The following is a 23,895-nucleotide window of genomic DNA, read 5'->3' as shown; positions in this document are numbered from 1 at the left end:
CACTGAGCAAAACCAGCTAGGGCTCTTGCTTGTGTATTTTTGTTCTACTACTACAACTGTTGTTAATTATCATCCTGTTGCATATTCTTCCGAGAGAGAGAGAGAGAGAGAGAGACTGTGTATATATGCACAGCCACACGTACACATATGTACACATCCATATATTTTTAAAAACAAAATAGACATTATATTGTACTTACTGTTCTCTCACCTGTTTTCTTGAGCTAAGTTAGTTTTAAGTACACTTTTTAATTGCTAATATAATATTTTTCAACACAGCATGGTGTTTCACAAGAGGATTTTCTACGGAAGAACCAAGATAAAAATGTAAGAGATGTGATATATGACATTGCCAGCCAGGCGCACTTGCACTTGAAGCATGTAAGTAGCCCCCCCCCCCCCCCACCCAAATCATTTAGGAAACTATCCTTTCTAGGTGTGGCTGTTCCTAGATCATACTGTTCCCTACTTGGCAGACTGTATTCCAACTTTCATTGAAATCCCAGTGGCTATATCTCAGGGACTATTGTAAACTTTCTCCACTTTTCAAAAATACCGCTTCCTCCCTTTCAGCAAATGTGTGCCCCTTTACTGGGCTTCCTCATTAGGCTCCACTCTGATCATCACTCACCATTTCTGTCTCTCAGGCGGCGTGCCTCATGCCTCATGCCTTGCAGGGCTGATGCCTCTCCTCCCTTCCCAGGACCTTGCATGCTCAGCGGTCCCCGCTGGGGTTTTCAGTTGGCCTCTCCGATGACTTGTCTCTTATCTTCTGGCTGTTGCTGCTGCCTTCTGAGGTTATCGGCATCCTGTGGGCCCTCCTGTTTCTTATTTTCCCTCACAATTAACCTTTTTTGAATAAGTGGTCTGCATTCATTGTTACCTCAAGGCCCTCGCCGCCCTGACACTGTTCATGCTGTAATTTGGCTTTCATCCTGCTACTCTAATAATAATCACTAGTGAATAATCTCCTTTTGCCACATTTAAGAGTGTCTGATTTAGAGAAGGTGGATGTTTATGTACGTGTACACACACACACACACACACACACACACACACACAAAACCCAGAGCTAGAATCAACTAGACTTGATAACTCATTGGATTGTGGCAGGATCAGGAAGAGGGGAAGTTGAAGGCTGCACAGAGTTCAAGTAGCGATGATGATGGGGCCATTCAAAGACTATAGTAGTAAAAAAGCAGTGGTACACTAGGACCAGTAGACAGACTAGCTGCTGGACATCATTGAATAGAAGGGGATTAGAAGACATTTAGGGAGATGGACTGTTAACGAATGCAGGATTGTGACTTTGAAAGGAGATGAGAACTGGAGAGAGATTTGGGAGCCATCCACATGGAAGGAAATGGTTAAAGCTCTGAGTTTGGATGTCGTTGCCCAAGGAGAATGTACATCTGGATAAGAGGGCCTAGGGCCCATCTCCATTCCTCAGGTGGAAGGAGAAAGGGCCATTTCTTAGGAAGAAGAAGGAAAGAATGATCAAAGAAGTAGGAACCTGAGAGTCAGTGTGTTAGAAAGCAAGGCAGGAACAAATTCCAAGAAGGGGGAGTGATAAAAATGTGCATGCTACAGGGAGATGAAGAGAAAAGAGGTAGGGCGAACAGTAGGGCGTGGATGATTTTGAAGAGAGCAATTTTAGTAGATGGGTGAAACAGAGGGGAGGGGTGAAGATGTGAGTCGGGAAGCAGAGGTGGTATCTGACAGTGTACACAAAGGCCTGGAAACGGGTGGGCTTGGTGAGAGCAGGTGGGCATCAGCCTGAGAGCTTCGGGGATTCCTAGTCCAGAGAAGTAGGGAGGTGAGTTAGATGAGGTTAGTCAAGGTGTGGAGGCCTCTGAATCCCAAGATGCATAGTTGAGACTTGCTCAATGAGGGACATATGTTAAAGAAAATAAACAGAAAACAGTGACTTAGGAACATTCACTTGGCTGGCTGTGTGGAATGATTTAAAGGTTGGGAACACAGAGGCAGAACGATCAGCTAGGAGGATCTTCTATTCATCTAAACAGGAGATAATGACCGTCTAAGCTGGGAGGTGCTGGGACTTGTAAACACAAGTCTTTCTTCCTTTACCCCTAACCACAGAGCTGGAGGGTCAAAGTTACAGGATGTTATAAGGCAGCCGGAAAATGCCAAAGCCAACTGGTAAGGGAGAATGGAATTCTTAATATAGTTCTTTTTCCTGAGTCCTTTAAGATTAAGAAATTAGTTGTAATCTGCAGGAGTGAGAGCTATTTTCTTGCTTTTGAAAGAGGCCCTAGCTGTGTTGTTAAATGACCAGTTGCTCTGTGTTCACTTTCTGAGGGAGAGTGTTTACTTCCAGAAATATTTATATTTCAAACCGGTTTCCTTTTGTCTTCCTTCTTAGGCTAGGTCCCTCCACAAAAGTGTTCCTGTGAAGGCATTTCCTGCCTTTCTTCAGACGGTAAGTAGATTAACAGGGAAGGCTGCTTAATGAATGAAGCAGGTGTATATGAGCTTTTTCTGTTTTATGAGGTTCAAATGCACGTCTTTAGTTTGGAGGCTTTATTTTTGTTTCTCTTCCTTGTGGTGGGTTTCTTAGGTGCCTTCCGCTTTAGGCAGTGGCCATGCCTGTATTTCCCAGAGGCCAGTGAGGAGAGCAGCAGTTTGAATCTGCTTTGCCTTTTACTAGCCGTGGGGGTTTAAGGTCCCTAACCGCCATGTCCCTCGGTGCACTCGCAGGTAAAATGGGAATCATGTGGGACACTGTCTCGTAGGGTTGTTAAGCTGCTTATCACTCTATGAGTATTACTTATTATTCCAGCAATATTTTCTCCACTGGGACCACATTGTAGCACTGGCTCCTGAGCAGTGTGGCTCATGGGCCAGTGCTGAGCTGCCGCATCACATACCTGGGAAAGCTTTGAAAACAAACAGATTCCTGGGGTGTTCTTACTAAATAACACTTGGGATTGAGGGGGGGAATTCCTAGGAGAGAAACTGTGATTTTAATAAGTTCCCCAGATGCTTCTGATGTGTAGCCAAGTTAGGGAATTATTGTTGAAAAATATATAAAGAAATGAGAATAGCTTCCAATTATTTAGCACCTATTACAGGACAGGCTCTGAATTAGGTCATTTCATACATTATTCCTAATCATCCTTATGCATGATTTACTTCATTTTATAGGAAAAAACCAAAGTTCAAAGATTTGTGATCTTTAAAAATTGAAAACTCATGCATTTTCTACAATACCAAACATATCTTCTACCTTTTCCCCAAAAATATACTTAAAGATTCATTTTTACCCTTTCAGATCTTCTAGGTCTCAGATCTGAGTGTTCCCAATCATTTTATTTCTTTACTAGGTTTGCTTATTACAACGTAATGCATTCATAGTTTAGATGTTCACATCGTATTAGAGGAGGCAAAGGAAGAAATAAGAATCCTCTCACAATTCCATCATTTCCAGAGAGAGTCTGTTTATCTTTCTGGACTTTTTATGATCATATAATTACGTATGTATTTTTTGTATAAATGGGGTGTTAAGCATTTCCTTCTTTGTCAACATATACTGTTCTGTGTCACCATTTTTAATGGTTATTTGGTTATCGGGTCTTAATGATATTTGATGATGCACCATCATCTGTTTTTAACTTACTCTTTAAGTTAAGCTCCCATGAAGGCCAAGGACTTTGTCTGTTTTGTTCACTTCTGTGAATAATGTTCTTAACCCTGGATGCCCTTTAGAATCACTGGGGGAACTGTAAAAAAACAACCCAAAAAACCAAAGCAATGTTGGGCCCCTCCCCAAACCAATTAAAACACAATATCTAAGAGTTTGGATCCTGACACTGATACTTTTTAAAACTGCCCCGGTAATTGTGAAGTGCAACTAGCCTGAGAACCACTACCTTCGACCAGTGATTCTCACGGTGTGGCCCTGGACCAGCGGTATTTGTCTCATCTGGGAACTTGTTTGAAATACAGATGGTGGGCCCCGCGGCAGACCTGGGGCTGGCGCCCAGCTCTGTCTTCATCTGTGCCAGCAGAAACCGGAGGGACCACATGGCAATTCCTGAAGGACTGCTAATGTCCTGTGTCCTCATTCCCGCTGGGACACATCTCCTCTTATTGTTTTATAAGTGGGGCATCTGTGAATTATTTTGTTCAAAGAAAAGGTTTTGCTGTTTAAAAACTATCTGAGGCTATAGGATATACTCTTCTTCATAGGTAAAGCTTTAATATGCCATATTCAGAAACTGTAATGTCTTTGAGAGTTTCCAGTAAATTGTTATATCAAACAATTTATTGACTATTAGCCAAACTTTCCTTTGAACCAAATCCTAATTTGTGAATGCCCAGTTGAGGTCACATTTTATCTGTATTTTAATAGAATTTTTTAATTATAAAAGAAATAGCATTCTTAGAGATTTGGACAACATAAAAATAATATTAGAAGAAAATAACTTTCACCTATAATTCTAGGACACAGAGACAAACCACTGTTTATTCTGTTCTTTTTTTGTAATGAATTTTTGTGTATAGTTGAAATCACACTTTATATTTCAGTACCTTACTTATCAAGCATTTAACCACATCATTAAAATATTTATAAATATAGTATTTAATGGCTGTATAATATCCTATTATATGCCTGTACCTTAATTTCATCAACTATTTCTTGTAGTTAGGTATTGAAAAACTATTAAAATGAGCATAATAGAATTCTTAGAGATGGAAAGTTGATTGCAATATATCTGTATATATAAAAGCCTAAGCAACCTTTACGACCAGTCGACCTGTCGCTATGATGCACACTGACCACCTGGGGGCAGACACTCAATGCAGGAACTGCCCCATGGTGGTCAGTGTGCTCCCATACCCAACCTCCCACAGCCAGCCAACCTTCCCTGGTCCCTTTCCCGGCTGGCAAACCTCCCACTGTCCCTCCTCCTCTTCCTCCCCTGGCCAGCAGGCCCCGTCGCCGGCCAGGCCTTAGGAACCCCACCCGTGCACGAATTTCATGCACTGGGCCTCTAATTAAGTGATTTAAAAAAGCAGATTATAGAACATTATGCGTAACATGAGCTCTGTTTTTAAATGTAAAAGAAACTGCACTGCCGAAACCCGTTTGGCTCAGTGGATAGAGCGTCGGCTTGCAGACTGAAAGGTCCCAGGTTTGATTCCGGTCAAGGGCATGTACCTGGGTTGCGGGCACATCCCCAGTAGGAGATGTGCAGAAGGCAGCTGATCGATGTTTCTCTCTCATCGATGTTTCTAACTCTCTATCTCGCTCCCTTCCTCTCTGTAAAAAATCAATAAAATATATTTAAAAAAAAAAGAAACTGCACTAAAATATGTTCACTTTCTCTTTTGAAATGTTTAATATTTGATATTTACAAATGAATATGACATACCTGTATATGTATGTATGTATGTATGATAACGTATAACATAATGAACACCCACAAATTCACCACTCAACCCAGGAACTAGAACGTTAACATTAAAGTACACTGCCTCTGCCTTCTTCCTCCAAAAAGCTATTCTGAATTTTGTATTTATTATGGTTTTGCTTTTATTTCCAAAAAACTTTTCCCATTTTATGTAATCCTAAACAGGATGTTGCTTACTTTTTTTTTCAAGTCTTATAAAAATGGGGCATTTCTGTTTGTCTTCTAGGTTACACACACACGTTTCTAAAATTTGCTCATATTGCATATAGCTATTGCACATTTATTTTACTGCAACATAATATTTCATTGTGTGAAGTTTATCTTTTTTTGTCAAAGAATTTCTGGGTGTTTTGCTTATATAACACAAGGCAGCTGTTCACATTCATGCACATATCTCCTGTTATGCATATATGTATAAGTTTAGGGTTTAAAAGTAGATATTGAATTTATTTATATGTACACTCATCTGTATAAAAGTGTATAGGAGAAAATCCAATTCTTTTTGTTTTCTTTTTCTCATCTGTATACTCTAGAGCAGCAGTTCTCAACCTGTGGGTCGCGACCCCTTTGGGGGTCGAATGACCCTTTCACAGGGGTCACCTAAGACCATCGGAAAACACATATATAATTACATATTGTTTTTGTGATTCATCACTCTGCTTTAATTATGTTTGATTTGTCACAATGAAATTGGGGGTCACCACAACATGAAGAGCTATGTTAAAGGGTCGCGGCATGAGGAAGGTTGAGAACCACTGCACTAGAGACTCCAAGCATCGTCTCTGGATCACACAGGCTGTGCTGAGGAACCCCAGGGGAGCTGCGCACGGGGCTGAGAAGGGAGTGGTGCCTTTGGAAGTGTCAGTGCAAAACCAGTGGCTTCTCTGTATAAGAAAGTTCCTGAGTAAATAATTTATAAATTAGTAGAAATAAGTGAGAACCGTAAAATAACAAACATTGCCATTGTCAGTGTTTTCCAACCTTGCTCCCCCATCACAAAGAAAGTTTTGTCAGGTTTTCTGTGATGGGGGAGCCTGGGTGACATTTGTAGGGACCTGTGAGTGTTCTCCTTAGGTGCAAATCATTTTCTTGCAAGAGCATGCAGACCCACTAAACTTTTTTTTTTTTAATATATTTTATTGATTTTTTACAGAGAGGAAGGGAGCGGGATAGAGAGTTAGAAACATCGATGAGAGAGAAACATCGATCAGCTGCCTCCTGCACACTCCCCACTGGGGATGTGCCCGCAACCGAGGTACATGCCCTTGACCGGAATCGAACCTGGGACCCTTGAGTCCGCAGGCTGACACTCTATCCATTGAGCCAAACCGGCCAGGGCAACTTTTTAACAATATAATCTTTTAAACAAACAGCTTGAGTTCTTCCTCATGATACAATGCATTTTTTTTGGCGTGGTGTTCATTCTCCTTGATTGAAACATCCCTTTTATATTCTGCAGTCTAGTAAAAAAACCTGGTAAACTGTCATTTCTCTGATCTTTTACATTTTGACCAGAACAGTATAAATTATGATCAGAATTGACTTGATATTTCCAGTACTAGTTCTATGATCCTGTTTCACCGGCCTAATAGAAACTTCTTAGAAGATGTCTTTATTTTCTCTCTCCCTTTTATAATTCTCATTTAAATTCTTAGTATATTAAAGACCACCTCAGGGAAACAAAAATAGCTTTAATACTGATACTGTTTCTTTAGTTTATTTTAAAGACTTAATCATCCCATGATCTAGTGACCATTTTTCTCTTTTTCCAGGTTGCTCTGGAGGAATATTTAAAGAAAATTCAACAAGTAAATTTTGATATATTTCACCCATCTTTACAACAGAAGAATACATTACTTCCATTGTCTTTGTATATTCAGTCATGGAGAAGAAGATACTAAAAATAATCTCATGGCACTGATATTAATTTATTTTTATTAGTTTTACAAAAGTATACTAGTCAGGGTTCTTGTTTATAAACAGCAGGTACTGACTGTTTACTTAAGGCAAAAATGAATTTATTGGATGGGTGTGAATAGCTTATAGAATCAATGAGAAATTACTGTGGGGCTTGGGGGCCAAAACATTGAGATTCTGCCTCAGACACTGCCATTGTCTCCACCAGCCCAGACAGTGTCTGCTGTCCCTTCCCTGTCAGGTGGAGCCGTGCTGCACCACCAGGGGGCAGAGAGAAGAATGTCTCCTCCCTCCCTCCCTCACCCTGGGGGGAGGGGGCGGGACTAGGTGGTGCTGGCTTTGCATTTGGAGAGCCAGAACTCAGTGTCAGTACAGGTGTGAAATGAATTTATTTAGGGGTCCCAGAGAGTGAAGTTAATACTTGGGGAGTGTCAGTCACTACGTTGAGGGTTTTTATCCCTAACATTTCATCTTTACAACCCTGTGAAATGACTTCTGTAAGGTAAGACAGTTGGCTGTCAAGAGCTGGAACCCTATTTCGACTTTAGGTCTGGCTGATTTGAAAGCTTTTACTTTTTTGGTAACCCTACTGCTTCACTCTCTCTCATTCTGTGTTATCGTGAACAAAGTTGTATTCATAAAGTGTATTAATGTGATGTATATTAGCACAATTATATTGAACATTCATTAGGGAATACTGCATTTTTAAAAACGGGTATACTAGTTGATCTTCCCACTGATAAGCTCTGGGCTACATACTTTCATCAGTGGTCTCATTTGATCTTTAAAACTCTATGAAATAAAGAATTTTTTGGTAGTGAAAAAATTTAAAATATAAAATATACACTAGTTGCAAAAACAAAATTGTTTGCATTGCTGGTAATGGCAGATCTAGACTCTGAGTGAGTCCCTGACTCCCAAGGCCAGGATTATGCCCCAGTTTCCTTTTCCTGTCTCCAGTGGTCTTGTCTCCTGTTCATTCACACCTCCCATGTACTGTTCCATATCCCATCTCTCTTGAGCCTTTAGTTTCAGCTATGGCTTAGTGCCTACTACAACTGTGGCTTAAAATATTATTGTTTCTTTGGCCCAGCCAGTGTGGCTCAGTGGTTGAGCATCAGACTGTGAACCAGGAGATCACATGCCCAGGTTGTGGGCTCTAACCCCAGTGTGGGGCATGCAGGAGGCAGCCGATCAATGATTCTCTCTCGTTGATTTTTCTATCTCCCTCTCCCTTCTCTGAAATCAATAAAAATATATTTTTTAAAAATACTTCTTTTTTTTGCAAATAAAACTTAAACTGAGAGCTGCTTGTGGGTAAGAATACGTTGTTTTGTTCATCTTGGGATCCCCAGCACCTAGAATGGCTTCTGATTTAGAGCAAGTAGAGGTTAATAAATGTATAATTGAATGAGTGTGAAATGTGATTATATGTGCTAAGTATACTCTTCGTTGATCCTGATGCTGAAAGAATATTCTTGGGTTTAAATGTGTGGCTTTATAGACCTTTTAGCTTATCTGCAAAAGGCAAGTACAAGGAAATGGGACACATTTCCCCTGGGGATTCTGAGTGATCCAGGGTTGAAGAGTTGATTAGGGATAGCCTTTGTTAGCATTGTCTGGGTCTTCCTAGGTTCAGTGTGGCAGCAATCAGCTGCTAAGCATCTTGGTTCTTATCTAAGGTTCTTACAAAGAAGGGTTTAAACTCTGTTGGATTGCTGGATTTTTTCACTGGCTCAGAAGTCTGTTTACTACTAAGTAAATAATTTCAAAATACTTTCTAAGCCATTTTAAATTTGATGCGTAGAGATTTTTTTTTTTTTTTTCTTTTTGGACCCCACCCGCCGGCCCGCGCACCTTGTTCTTGACCTCGGCCGAGAGCCCGTAGGACGGGCCCTTGTTGAAGTGGGTCATGGCGGGCGCTGCTCGGGTCTGGCTCTCGGCTCCGGGCCCGGGAGTGGCCGCCGCGCACACGCTCCGAGCTCGCTCCCTGGGCGGCGCGATCCGACTCGATGCGTAGAGATTTGAATGAACTGAAGTTTCCAGTCTCCTAGAGATTAAGATGGGATCTTATTCAGAGACACTTACTCTTCTATTCATTTCCTGGCATAAAAGATACTTAGATGGTGCCAACATTCTTTTCCATTTTTCACATCTCTGGGTTTTTTTATTAGAGCATTTTAAAGGAGTCAGATACATTTTCAAACCATTTAAGATGTATTTTGATACTGATTCTGTGGAGTGTAATAAATTACAAATGTTAAGTACAAATTACAGGTTAATCTCAATGTAGGTCAAGTTGCATATTATTATAAAATATATTTTGGGTAGTTCCCAATCAACTGACAGCATTCTTTACCTCCTTTTAGTTAAATCTCTCCTTTTGATGAAATTAAATTACTCTTGAGAACTTCAACAGCAGCTAACACCAAGCATGAGTTGGACAGGTAGTGTGCTCTGCACTCTTATGCATTAATCTTCACAGAGAAGTAGGTCTTTATTTTTGAAATGATAAAACTGCCTCAAGAGATGTTAAGTTCAAGGTCACACAGCCATTAGTACTAGAGCTGGATGTCAAACCTACATGACTTTAATTAATGCCAAAGCCCAACCCGTGTATCTTTACCATTCTTGAGATGGTAAAATAAATTGCCAAGTTGAAGAGTTCAAGGGACAACTTTTTTCAGAAAAATTTACTACATAAATTTTAGGTACAAATTAGGTTTAAAAGGGTATGGTTGCTACATAAATTCCAACTACAAATTAGGTGGGAGGGAACTAGGCAAAGGAAATAGATATGAAGTGCTGGTCACTGGGTGGTGTATGCATGGAGGGCACAGCACCACTTTGGAGGAAAAAGGTTTCCCAAAGGAGATGGCATGTGGGAAGTGTCAAGAAAGTTGGGTAGGAGCCAGGGTTTGGGGACTGGGTGTAGATGGGAAGGCCTGGCTGAGGGAGCAGTACCAGCAAAGGCAGAATGGATAGCCTGTGTCAAGACTTAATTTTTGGCTCTAAAGTGAAAACAATGTAATAATGTTCAGAGTTCTTAGTAAATAAGTTTGTGAATATAAAGTAGCCACATCTCCTGGTCTAGTGAAACATTTGGAATTAAGATAAAAGACTTGGGAGTTGATATTTTGCCTGTGTCAGCAAATCTCTAGGTGCCCTTAGATTTGTTTAGCTCATAAGTAGGACATCTCTGCAGATGCTTGACCTAATCGATTATCTTGTCCAGAAAGGTCTACAGAGTTGTAAACATGCAGACAGGTATTGAAAACAAAGCATCCTACTGTTTGTGCCTATAAGGAGGACCAGACACAAAAACACATGCACCCAGAACTGGGAGGGATATTGGAAGTGAGTTGGAAGAATGGGAGAGGAGTTGGGTGAGTGACTGAGAATATGTTAAGTAACTTGGACACCACTCTACCTTTTTCTTGTAATGAACATATACTTCTTGGGCAACTGGAAAGTTATTTCTTAAAAATTAGGAACCTTCAATGGACATGAATTTTCTTATCATATCTGTATGTACCAGATAAAAGAATTTGTTCAAAAACAAAAGGAATGGCATTTGGCACAATAAATTATTAAACATGTAACTTTTTCTGTAGTAAAGTGTAGCCATGCTTTTGGGGCCAGGCCCCTCTCCAGCTAGGCAGCTCTGCTCCACTGCAGGCCCATCACTTTGCACTGTGCTGGTCTACTCTGCTCCGCTCTGGGAAGACAGCTCAGGTGTGTGTTAGCACAGCTAGGAAAATGCAGTCTTCTGCCTTCGCTGGAAAGGAAAAGTGTGCTCCCATAGCCAGAGTGGAGGGAGCCTATATGGACAGAAGGTCCTGCCTCTGGTCCCTGATTGGCCAGTTCTCATGCAAATGAGGACTCCAAATACATGCAGTTGATTGGTTGAAAGGGTAATTTCTGATTGGTCAGAGTGGAGCTGCTCTGTTTGGTGAAGATGTTGAAGGACCCTATAGCTGGGCAGCTCCCATTGGGTGGGGAAAGCCTCAGTCTTATTAGTTGAAATAGGATTCCAGGAACTGTTTTATAAGGGCTGGCTCAGATGACAGAAACACCGTGCAGGCAGGGAGTTCATAGGCTTCTCTGAAGTGCAAGGTGGGTGACCGGACTCTGTGTAGAAATACATGCTAGGCTCTGTTTTTAAAAATTTGAGCCCAGTTAGCCACCAGGGTCCGCACAAGGAATGGTAGGTTTCAGTCAGATCCACCCTCCAACATGGAGACCTCAAAGTCTTTAGTATAATTGAGGCCTTTCTTCATATGTCAGTGCCACCACGTTGCCAACGCCATGGGGGCACCACCCCAATCCAGAGAGATTTGGTTTCCTTGAATGCCGGCTTCCCTCTCAGGGTATGTTCTATGGACCACCCCCAGCCACCACTCTCCTGAGTTGCTAGCCAACAAAAATGGCTGTGCTCAACGTGTCAGCCTCCACATTCCACTCCCTCGATGCCCCTGACTGGCCAACATTTCTATGGTTCGTGCAAGAGGTTAGCTGTGCTGAGTTCCTGCTACCTTCCCTATTCTAAACAGAGAGGAGAGCTCCTCTAGCAATGGTCTCTGGAGATCTGCCTCTTGAGTGTTCCACCTTTCCCATCTTTTCACTCCAGGTTACAGGGCCCAAGCCTTCACACTGGGGCTTGCAGGAGGCACGCACCCACCTTTGGAGTTGAGTTCTACTCATGCCTAACCACCCCACTTCTGTCTCATCTCCAAAGTGTGTGTGTGTGTGTATGTGTGTGTGTGTGTATATAAAAGCTGACTGTCCGACCAGTAGCTATGACACACAATGACCACCAGGGGGCAGACCCTCAACGCAAGAGCTGCCAAGCAAAAGCAACTTTGCAGAGTGCCCTCTCGCACTCTGGGACCCCTCGGGGGATGTCGGACTGCGGGTTTTGGCCTGATCCCCACAGGCCAGGCCAAGGGACCCCACTCAGCAGATGCCCTTTGAGTACCGGTGTCTCCCAGGTGCGGCCGGCCAGGGAGGGCCTGCAGGAGGTTGACTCCAGGGTGTGTCCAGCCCATCTCTCCCAGTCCTGCCCCGCCGGCCACCTTCTAATTAATTTACTTTCAATGTGTATGAATCTGTGCACCAGGCCTCTAGTTTCCTCTAATAAAGCATCTGCAAGTGATCACCGATGCTATCTTTGGTCTCCTTTCACAGCTCCAGGCTTTAGGAGAATATCGCAAATGTGGTTTCCCAAGCCCCTTCCCTTCAGCTGCAGAGTGTTGAGGCTCTTCTGTGATGGTCTGGGCAGTGGATGATGATCCCTAAATCATACATGAGGCTTTGGAGTGACTTGAACATGGATAGATCTACGTGCTCTAGAAACTGATTTTAACGGACCAGACACTGAAGGTTTAATTCTGGGGCCGTCCGGACCCTTCTTGCCTCTAACCAGTTCCTGCCTTTCCTCCCGCTGTGTAAGGAGTAAATAAGCAATCACAAAACATTCCCGGGGTGAGGATATCCGTAAGAATTAGGTTTGAAAATGATTTTCCCTTCAGGATGCGGTCTGCATACAAAAAAATTAAATAGAACAAGAGCAAATAGAAGGACAAAGCAAGTGATTAAACTTGAAAGCAAGTTTTGCTCCACAAAACCTGTGATGAAGCTGTGGTTGGATATTTTCCCCTGACAGACAAGGAAAAAATTATTGATAGTGAAAAAGAATGATCTGATTTGCTGACATGTTTGGTCTAGGACTACTCCATATAAAGTTGCCTCTGACTTCCTGAGTACATTATGCCTTTGAGTCCACTGTTACTGATTTTCTATAGGTTTCAGTTTCACTTGCTATGTTTTTGGGGGGTTTTTGGTATATGTTAAACCAACTTATGTGTTAGAACTAGCTAGTTTTTGATTGGATATCTTTAAAAGTTATATTAATTCAGAGGGTGTTGGGAAATAACTGACTAAATAATACAGCTTTCAGTATAACTTATGCCCCAAAACCTTTGCATTAAAAGATTCTGACTAAAAATACCTATTATGTTCATAATGAAGACATTGTTTTCTATTTTTGTAGGCATTTCCTGTTTAACTTTCACAAACTCTGTGATGTGGGTGTGACTATTGTTTTTTATTTTTTTTATTCTTGTACTGGGATAAGCCAAAGCTCAGCAAAATCAAGTTCTTTTTCTTCTTCGCCTCGCCCCACCCCCTTGTCCCAAGGTCACTATTAAAAGCAGGAACAGAATCAATGTTGGCTGCCGTCCAGCTTAATGTTCCATACCTTGTGTGAAGCTGGGATCTTGGAACCCTTTATATTTACCTACCCATTTAAGCAATCTAATTCTGAGTCAGGTAAATATGCTTAAGCCAAATTAAAATTAAGTGTTTAAATATGCTTATTTTTGCCCAAGACCCTGCCTGCAAGGGTGAAGGGCGATGGTAGCAGGGTGTTCTACTCCGATGAAGAAGACCTGCAGGGAGGACAGGGGTAAAAACACTGAGGGGACTTGTAGGAGGGGGAAGAAGAGGGAGAGACACTGAGAAAGCTTTGGGATGGACGGATAGGTGTCCTAAGGGTAAAATAGAGGGCTGTTGTAATCCAAAATAATAACAATAATAATAATAAATACACTTACTTTCAGAATGATTTTATTTACAGTAATTGCTTTCCTGTTTTTCATGCCATACATTGTGTTCTTAGCAGGGCCAAGAAGTCTTATTTAAACACGCCTGTCTGGTGACTTAGTCCTTTTTCTTTGCATCGAATGATAACATCCGGCAGTACCCAAAGTTCTGGTCCCGAGAGATTCACATGATACACAATGTAGTCCTTGTCTGGGACTTTCTAATGGGGTTTGGGCTAAGGAATTTTCACAAACCTAATAGCAGAATTTAGATCTGGGAGGAACTTCATAGGTCATTTAGTTGCATTTCCCACCCAGTGCAATAATCTCTTCCATAGCATACCTGAGTGTGACTGTCCCCCCTTGTCCCCCAACACCACTAGGGACAGGGCCCTCGCCATGGACAAGGCAGTTCATTCCACTGAATTGCTGGCAAGTCCTTCCTCATGCTTTCACAATGAACTGAGATCATGTTTCTCATCCATTGGTTCCATTTGATAGAGTATGGTCCTACGATTCAAACTGACCTTAACATTCAAATTTTTCCTTCACACAGTGGAAATGTAAATAGTTCTCATACTGCCCCCAAAGTAGATGACATTTTTTAAAATGTATTTTTATTGATTTCAGAGAGGGAGAGAAACAGAAACATCAATAATGAGAGAGAATCACCGATCACTGCCTCCTGCAGGCCCCCCACTGGGAACCCTGGCATGTGCCCTTGACCGGAATCGAACTCAGGACCCTTCAGTCTGCAGGCCAACGCTCTCCACTGAGCCAAACCGGCCAGGACTAAGTAGATGACATTTTGATGGGTAGACCTTCATTGTTCCTTCTCCTTTTGTGGTTTATGTAATTGAGATTCTGCTAGAGGTAGAAACCCAACTCAAAATGGCTCAAATAAAGAAAAAGTAGTGTTGACTTATGTAACTGAAGAGCCCAGAGGAAGAGGTGGCTTCTGGCCCAATGCCATCAGAGCCTGGTCTCACTTGCCATCTGTGTCCTGCAGAGCTCATCAGGAAGAGAGGAGCGAGCCACTTGGTCATTTGAACATTAGATCAAAGTTTAACCTAAAGAATTATTAACTGTAACAGGCAATTGGAATAATAAGGGATTGGCTAGCAAGACGTAAAAAGAGTTCCAAAGAAGCAGGAATAGCAGATGTAGAGAGCCAGGCACTCCCATATCCCACCCCCATTTGAGATCCAGACCTTGTTGGAGAGGGCACAGCTGTGTCTTACTGATGGACAGACAAGTCACGGCCACACCATTCCAGTGGAACTTGCTGGGAATTCGTTCTCTAGGATGCTGGGGAAAGCTGTATATGAGAATGCTTACCTGAGGGAGGTGCCCTGATAAAGTGCGGGCTGCTAGGTGCTGCTGAAGGACCCAGATGCTAGAGAAGGCACCAATGTTGCAAGAGCCAGACACTGGAGGAGTGGCCCGCATTGCCATTGAACATGCTGGAACCAGGAAGCAAAACCCTTGTCTTGTGCCATCTTTCTCCAGTGCTCTCTACTGACAAGCATAACATCATGATGGCGAAGAAAGAAATGATGTGTGCCCAGCTGGTGTGGCTCAGTGGTTGAGCATCGACCTATGAACCAGAAGGTCACGGTTTGATTCCCAGTCAGGGCACATGCCCGGGTTGCGGGCTCCATTCCCCAGTGTGGGGTGTGCAGGAGGCAGCCGATCAATGATTCTCTCTCATCATTGATGTTTCTAGCTCTCCCTCTCCCTTCCTCTCTGAAATTAATAAAAATACATCTTAAAAATGTTATTTTAAAAGGACAATTTTAAAATATATGTATCTTATTGATTTTTTACAGAGAGGAAGGGAGAGGGATAGAGAGTTAGGAACATCAATGAAAGAGAAACATCAATCAGCTGCCTCCTGCACACTCGCTACTGGGGATGTGCCTGCAACCCAGGTACATGCCCTTGACCTGAATCGAACCTGGAACCCTTCAGTCTGCAGGCTGACACTCTACTCATTGAGCCAAACTGGTTAGGGCAAAAGGACAAATTTTATGGTGTATAAATTGTACCTCAGTAAAGCTGATATTAAAAATGTTCTTTAAAAAAGTGAGTGTATGCATTTTCTCAAGGTATCAGAGAGGTGATTAAAGACTAATGTGTGAGTCAGCCGGAGCCTGCCTTTCAGGAGCAGAAGGAGCTTGGGAGGGATAACCGAGTGGCCTGGGGTGATTGGGATGTGTGGCCTAGGAGCTTCGATAGTCCCAGAAATAAATGGTGGATATCTGGGGTGAGGGTAGAGGGGTAGTACCAGGATGCCCCCTGATTATAGTATAAATAGCTTGAATGGCAGGTGTCTGACTAGGTTGTGTTGGCAAGCCCTCCCACCCAAATGATCTTAAAAACGTCTGCTGGCATTTTGTATTCATTAAGATGGCTATTATTAAAAAAAAAAAAAAAGAAGAAGAAGAAGAAGAAGAAAATAATAAATGTTTATGTGGGTGTGAAGAAATCGGAACACTTGTACATTGCTGGTGGGAAGGTGAATGGTGCAGCCGCTGTAGAGGGGCCTCCACACTGTGTTCTATAGAGAAGAAAATGCCTGAGATGGAATACAGTGAGATTACCTACAAGGGGCATGAAATGACACCAGAGACCATCACCCAGGTTGTATCAAGATAAAGAACCCAGAAGAATTGAATGGAACACGGAGGGGCTCTCCTCTCTCAGTCCCCAAGCTTATGCATACACATCCATACTCTTATATGTACTTGGAGTCTGTAAATTGGAATGGTATAAGTGGACATACCCTCTAGACCAGCGGTTCTCAACCTGTGGGTCGCGACCCCTTTGGGGGTCGAACAACCCTTTCACAGGGGTCGCCTAAGACCATCGGAAAACACATATAATTACATATTGTTTTTGTGATTAATCACTATGCTTTAATTACGTTCAATGTGTAACAATGAAAATACTTCCTGCATATCAGATATTTACATTCATAACAGTAGCAAAATTACAGTTATGAAGTAGCAACGAAAATAATTTTCTGGTTGGGGGTCACCACAACATGAGGAACTGTATGAAAGGGTCGCGGCATGAGGAAGGTTGAGAACCACTGCTCTAGACCCAAGGGCATAGAGAAGGGCTGAGGGGAGGCCGTGCTGTGTGAGCCTGGAGGAGGAAGCCTTTGTCCGAGCCAGGTGGGCTGCTGGTGCCCTGGGGGCACCGTAAATGCGCCAGGCCTCATTATAGATCCTCTAGGACAGTGCTTCTAATAACTGTGAGATCCGGGCGTTCCTTGTGGAAAAGGATTTGCTTTCTAATAAGGCTGATCTAGGCCACTATCTCCTTCCCTCCCCTCCGCCCGCCTCTGATAAGGAAACAGAAACTTCAGTTGGTGAAGTGAAACAGACTTATCCAACTATCCAAGATTATGCAAGCAGGTCTCTTTCTGCCTCTTTTATGGGGTAATTTGTTTGGAAGTACACTTTGAAGTTGTGTATTAGTATGTCCTTATAGGAATTCTCCTCTTTGTCTTCTTTGACTTACCTTTATCCAATTCTGTTGATGGCCAAATATATCCTTATTCATTCAGGAAGGGGATCCTAATAACCCATCATAGGTTGCCTATGGAACTGTGGCAATTAATAATAGTGACCTTAGTCCAAAAATAGCCAATAATGGTTGCCACGCGTTTTTAGAGCCAATGGCACATGCCTGAGGGATAGTTGGAGAAGCAAAGACTTCAGTTTGGGTCATAGAACAGATTGAATGATGGATTTAACTCTGCAGTGGTGGTCTCATTAGCATCTTGCCTCACCCACAAACCAAGCACCAGAGAGAACATGCTTCAGCCTCCTACCCAGCAACCACCAAGATGCTTTTGTGGGGCTTTGTGTTAACAGACACAATTTAACTGCTCTGTGAGGTTCCGTGCACGGGTGCCAGTTGCTTACAAAGCCAGATGGGCTATGTCAGCAGTTTCCAATACTGGTGATGTAGTTGGAAACATTCCATGAAAACACTAGCAGTTAACACACACTGAGTGCTTGCTGCATCCCAGGCACTATTCAAAACGACTCAGCAAGGTAAGTACTGCTGTTGTCCTGACTGAGCAGATGTTGAAATGAGCATAAAGAGCTGTGAGGTCTCACATCCAAAAGCAGCAGCCCATCAATGGCAGAGTTGAGCCCAGAAAATCTGGGTCCAGAATCTGTGTTTTCAAATTGTTACGCTATTCTGCCCTCTTCCTCACCCTTACTGTATAGTTTGATATAGGGGATTATTACACATCGGAACCGAGCTGTCTTTCTCCCAGTCTCCTGAAGGGCATGTTTGTTAGCTTGTTTTTCCCTTTTAAGGTGTCAACTTTTCTGGATCCCAAGAGTCAGGGTCAGCTCTAAGATTTGGGTTGCTGTGCAAATTTTCTGACTGAATACAGTGTTCCTGCGGATTGGTAAAGAACCTGTAACTTCTTCAAGCAATGTGTTTCTGGAAAGGAATTATCATGGGATCTCTCTGCTCCTCTCCTTGGAGGTGAGGCCTGCTGGGCTGGCCTGGCTTGTCTGACCCTGAGTGGCCTGCCGGGGACACTGAGGTTCTTACCCACAGCTCTGAAAGGGGAACCAAGACTCCCAGACGGCGTAGGGCAGCCAGTGAACTCGGGAAGTTTATTATAACGGGTCAACGAAACAAGAGAGCAATGAGGTAGGTAAAGAGAGCTGAAGCCAGGTGGAATGGGATTAGAAACCCAGTGAAGACAGGAGAAGGAGAGGCAACCCAAAGACAGCCGCTGAAGGGCATTGTGGGTAGTTTTGAGCAACTCTGCTACATCAGAGAGGGGAAGGTGTTGGCAGAAGCACAAGCATGTTTGAATAAACGTCACAAACTGTAGAGAAAACTTAAAACGCTATTCAAATCTTTACTAACTTATTTATTTTTTCTTTATTGATTAAGGTATTACATATGTGTCCTTATCCCCTTTACTAACTTATTATGCCTTACAGAAATGTAATCAGTATGAACAATTCTGCACATTCTTTCTTCTTAGTGTTGTAAATAGAGGCTTTCCAGAAATCAACATAGTCTATATTCTTTAATTTCTGGTAGTTTTGTGACATTTCTTTCTATTGCCAATTGGCCATTTCCTTATTCTTGAATTGGTTCTAGGATCTGTCCCTTCTGGGCAATGCTTTGATAAGGTGTTGTAGGACTGTACCTGCTAAAATGACAATCCCCCTGGCCTGCTCATTGTGGGCATGGGATCTTGACCAAAATAGTCATCCTTGGTCCACCTCGTCCAGGTTTTCACCTGTAACAATAACCAAAGGTGTCCTGGGACTTGGGGCTTCATAGAAACCTCAAAGGATTAATTGAGAAAGACCAAACAAAAACAGACTATGAAAAAATAGATTCTATACTAGTTGCCCTACACATGACCAGATATTCCATCAGTTTCAAAATATTGCATAGGGGTCTTCTATGTTAACTTTTACATCCTCTGGCCATGACTAACCCTTGGGTCTCTGCTGTCCAGTATGATTCTTCCTTGGATTTGTGATTCTTATTCTGCTGGTTTCACTTCCTTGCTCTTAGAATAAAACCTAAGTTTCCAACTGTGGTCAACAGAGTAAGAGCCCCCAAGACGTCCACATCTTCATCCCTGGACCCTGATTATGTTGCCGTACACAGCGAAAGAGACTTTGTAGAGGTGATTAAAATAAGGGCCTTGATATGGGAAGATTATTCTGGAGTATCTGGGTGGGCCTCGTGTAATCATAAGAGTCCTTATAAGAGGGAGGCAGGAAGGCCAGAGTCAGAGAAGTCCCTCCTAAGTTCAAGATTATATCATCTATCATCTACAAGTAGATGATAGAAGTAGAGATAGGAGGAAGGTGAGGCCATGACCCAAGGAATGCAAGTGGGTTTTAGAAGCTGGAAAAGACAGGTTCTCCCCTGGAGAAAGAGCCGCTGAAGGGTGCTGAGGAGCATTTTGGGTAAAAACCAAGGCTACTACATTCTACTCTTCGATGTGGAATTAGCCTTCTGAAAATCTAGGAAGCTGTGTATCAGCCACTGCTTTTGCACATCATTGTATTGGGCTGATAGTACAAACGAGTGGTTCCCCCAAAAGCTATGTGCAAGTCTTAACCCCAGAACTTGTGAATGTGATCTTATTTTATAAAAAAAAAAATGTTTGCAGATGTAATTAAAGGTCTCAAGATGATATAATCTTGAACTTAGAATGGACCCTAACTCCAACGACAGATGTTCTTGGAAGAGAAAGGCAGAGGGCAATGTGAGGCACAAAGACCCACAGGGGCAAGGCCTTGTGAAGAGGGAGGTAGGGACTGAAGCTGTGCTGCCAAAGCCCTTGAACACCCGGGGCCACCAGACAAGAGGAAAGGAGGGATTCTCTCCTAGAGTTTACAGAGGGAGCGCGGCCCTGACAGCACCTTCCGAGGGAGGGCTGAAATTGGGAGAAAATAAATTCCTTTTGTTTTTAAGCCCCGTTTGTGGCATTGTCATGGCACCACCGAAGACCAACACAGCGATCTTCCTTACAGTGTCTGTTATGGTGAAAGCCATTAAGACCCTGTTTGCCTATCATGTTGCAAACAGACGACACCTTGCCATCCTCCGCCCTCCCATCCCTCCATGCTGCTGCTGGGATTCTCGTCTCACCCCTTCTGTGCTTTAATGACCCAGCGGCACACACTTCTCTGACTTTGCTCTCGTGCGCATAGTACAACCAGCATTAAGTTGAAAAAATGCTTAGCAACCAGGAAGGCACGGGTGCTGAGCAATCAGAATGGACGCTGGCTGCAGGGATGGAGCAAAGTCCAGGAGGCCCCGCCATGCCAGGCGTTACCTCTTCGGGTGCTGGGTCATGGCTACCAGATTTGGGCCAGAGCCCTAATGGTAATTCCCACGATGTACCGGCACTGTGCTCAGGGGACTAGCTTCCTGAAACCTCACTACAACCTGAGGGCTGAGAAAACTGAGGCGCAAAGGGGTTCAGTGAGGTGCCCAAGGCCGCACAGGTGGTCAAGCAAGTGCCAGGGAGAGGCGAGCTCCGTGCTCACGAGACAATCCAGGACAGAGAACTCAGAGTGTGCAGAGAGGCCCAGGGACTTCCGGGAGGCAGGGGTTTTAGCTGTTTCTGGAAAGAGGACCCGGCCCTGAGCGGGTCTGCCTAGGGCCAGCAGTGGTGTGTGGGTTCTTGACTTCGTGCAGGAAAAAGTTCACAGCAGGAGTCCAGGTGAGTTTAGAGGACGTGTGTTAAATCTGGGGGCGTGAAACAAGGAAGGGCTGGGAAGTGAGCCCAGGCCGGGCTGCTTCGGCTAAGAAGTCAGAGAAAAGGGGGCCTTGGGGACAGGCTCGGGGGGGTTGCCTGGGATGACCTGCCACTGCCCATGGCTGCCCTGGTTGCAAGCCTCATGGGGTCCCTCAGAATTTAGGAGGTGCATGCCTGTGGGGGGTGGGGAAAAGCGGGGGAAGCAGGAGTGTGCTCCTGGGAGGGAGAGGGCACACTGGACCTTTGTTTTGAGGGGTTTTAAAGGCTGGACAGAGAGGTCTTAGGGGAGGATCACAACAGAATATTCGTCAGCTTTATGCTGATGGGCCAAAATGAGGTTTTTTCTCTTCACTTCCTCGTCCTTGGGCGTGGTTGGCAAATGGCACTAGTTGGATTTCTCTATCTGTCTCCCTGAGTAGGGAGATTTAAGCTGTTCACCCTCTGGTTGGGGAGGAGAAGTGCAAACCGTTTACTCTGAGCGTCCCTGGTTTAGGGAAGATAGGATTTACTAGGTGGCTGCAAACTGCTGTTTAGCTCCCTGTCTCAGTTGCCCTATTCCGCTGTCCTCGCTTACCAGCCTGTCTCATAGCCAGGGCCCAGGAGGTGAGAAGCTGGTGAGATTTCCTGAGCCCCAAGGCTCCCCCACACTAGCTGTTCTCTCCCTGCCTGCTTGCCGGAACTGATCTGCAGTGAGGTCTCAGGGTGGAGAGGACAGGTACGTAGGTGAGGTGGGAGCAGAGACCAGGTGAGGCAAGCACACCTGCATCTCTAGGCGGGGGAGGGAGAAGTGAAGCCACAGAGGAAAGGGTGGTGTCCCCTTGAAAGAGGGACGAGCCTTCAGCAGCCTGAGGCCAGCAGAAGAGAAGAAGAGGAACCAGAGAGACCTACCTCAGCAGAGGCGTGGCCCCTGAGGCTTAACCACTGAACACCTGTGCTCCCCAGACAGGCAGGGGGAGAAGAAAGGAAGGGGGCTGGTGCCATGGCACTCACTGCCGGGAGCCGGTCCATCCTTGCTGTTTCAAGGGACCTGGCATATATGGCATATGGTTCTTAATATGTTTGCTCACCTTCTTGGCGCTGTGTTTTAACCAAGGTCACCTCTCCGAGAAAGGTTGAATCCCCAGGTAGGGATTTTCCCCTGAAGTTAGGGAGGGAATAAAACCCTCAACTAAGTGCCAGGTGGGTAATTAATCCCTTTAACTACGAACAATCATGCTTAAACTACATAATCTTTTCTCCCTGGAATGGAGATAAGAAACGCCCTAACCTTTGTAATAGAGATTGATAGGATTGAATCAACTGGTATAAATACAGTTGTAACAAGACAGAAACACACAGAACTTATAAGACAGAACTAAGGACACAGGGCTTGGAAGACAGGACCAAGAGAGACAGAGCCTAGGCACAGAACCTACACAGAACGTTCTCTAGAGACAGAAGAACTTCGCTGGCGAGAGCATGCCGGAGGATCCTGGACAGGGACTGGCCTCGGAGCCTGGAGGCGGAGCCTGGCGAGAGAGCATGGCAGGGATCCTGGACTGAACCTGACTGCGGAGGTTGGCAAGAGAACCTGACCAGGACCTGGACACTGAACCTGACTGGAGAGCCTGGACAGAACCTGGCTGGAGAACCTAGCGAGGGAACATGGCTACAGAACCTCGCTGGAGATCCGAAGCAGAACCTCTCTGGAGATCCAGACCAGAACTTGGCTGGAGACCCGGGCTAGAGATCCTGGCTAGGCTGCTGATCAACTGAACACTGTCTCCGTGTCATTCTTTCTTCGCTGACTCCGTCTACACCTTTGGGGACCCCTGGACCCGCTGGGGTCGGACCCCGGCAACTCACCAGTAGCTGGCCTTCTTTCCTGTTCCACAGGATGCTGAGAGCCAGGCTTGCTGAAAGTCAGTGGCATTTCTGGTTCTACAAATGTAGGTGGACTTCATTGGAGCTTTTAAATCTAGTCCCAAGTGATTCATTGTTCTATTTCATTAGTCGTTAGCAGATCTATCGCACATATGCAAAGCTGAGCTATTTCAGGGCTTGTACTTATGAGTCACTTGCTGACTTTATTTTCTACCACTGTTCTATAATTGCATTCTTTCATTCAGTGTACACAAGTGATAGTTATGTTCTTACCTTGCCCTCTGTTTTTCTTCTTTTCTTTTTCAGTGAGATCAAGGCAGCATCAACAACCCAAAAGGCACATGGTTTTCATTAATATTTCATGGAGATTTATAAAACTGACACGAGTGCTTCCACTTACACCTGATGTGACAAATAAACTAATATAAATGCTCTTCTGAGATGTGCAACAAGTAAAAGTGTATGTCAAGTTAGCCTTGCATTGGAAGGGCTCATCAAATTGTGGGCCCATCTTGCCAAATTGCCAACTCTTCAATTTTTTTTGTTAATGTTTAATAGATCTACTTCATCCATCATTACTACGAAGCTTAAACACCTACCTCAGTTTCTGTCAACACCAAGAGGGCTGAAGGAGAGAGAGAGAGGAAAAAAAAAAAAATCTAGTGACCAAAGACAAGATGAAGTGGTAGGACTGAGAAGACCAAGTGTTTTATTCACCACACTCTTTCTGGAAGGTCTCCCTTGGCAACTTTCAAATGTTGTTCTATCACTTTGCTTGGGGGCTTCTCTGGCGGTTTAA

General features: G+C 43.8%; 1 protein-coding gene and 1 long non-coding RNA gene across 7 annotated transcripts in view; both read left to right on the top strand.

Annotated features, from left to right (window-relative positions):
- NDUFAF6 (NADH:ubiquinone oxidoreductase complex assembly factor 6) overlaps positions 1-13,364 on the top strand; it is a 63,309-nt gene extending 49,945 nt beyond the window's left edge. For 5 of the 6 annotated variants that reach the window (XM_059672213.1, XM_059672216.1, XM_059672212.1 and 2 more), the window contains 3 exons: positions 280-381; positions 2,387-2,443; positions 7,211-13,364. In XM_059672213.1, the coding sequence (XP_059528196.1) occupies positions 280-381; positions 2,387-2,443; positions 7,211-7,339 (288 nt within the window). In that variant the 3' untranslated portion in view covers positions 7,340-13,364. Of the gene's footprint in view, positions 1-279; positions 382-2,027; positions 2,224-2,386; positions 2,444-7,210 lie in introns of those variants that run through there. The other variant, XM_059672214.1, reaches the window with a different exon arrangement.
- Positions 13,365-21,522: 8,158 nt separating this feature from the next.
- Positions 21,523-23,637, top strand: LOC132219709 (uncharacterized). The gene is made up of 2 exons (XR_009449571.1): positions 21,523-21,948; positions 23,403-23,637. It is a non-coding gene; the product is annotated as an uncharacterized LOC132219709 (long non-coding RNA).
- Positions 23,638-23,895: the final 258 nt, after the last annotated feature.

This window comes from Myotis daubentonii, chromosome 17 (genome assembly GCF_963259705.1).
Source record: "Myotis daubentonii chromosome 17, mMyoDau2.1, whole genome shotgun sequence".
NCBI lineage: Eukaryota > Metazoa > Chordata > Mammalia > Chiroptera > Vespertilionidae > Myotis > Myotis daubentonii.
The sequence above is the reverse complement of the archived record's forward strand: the minus strand, read 5'-3'. Positions and strand labels throughout refer to the sequence as shown.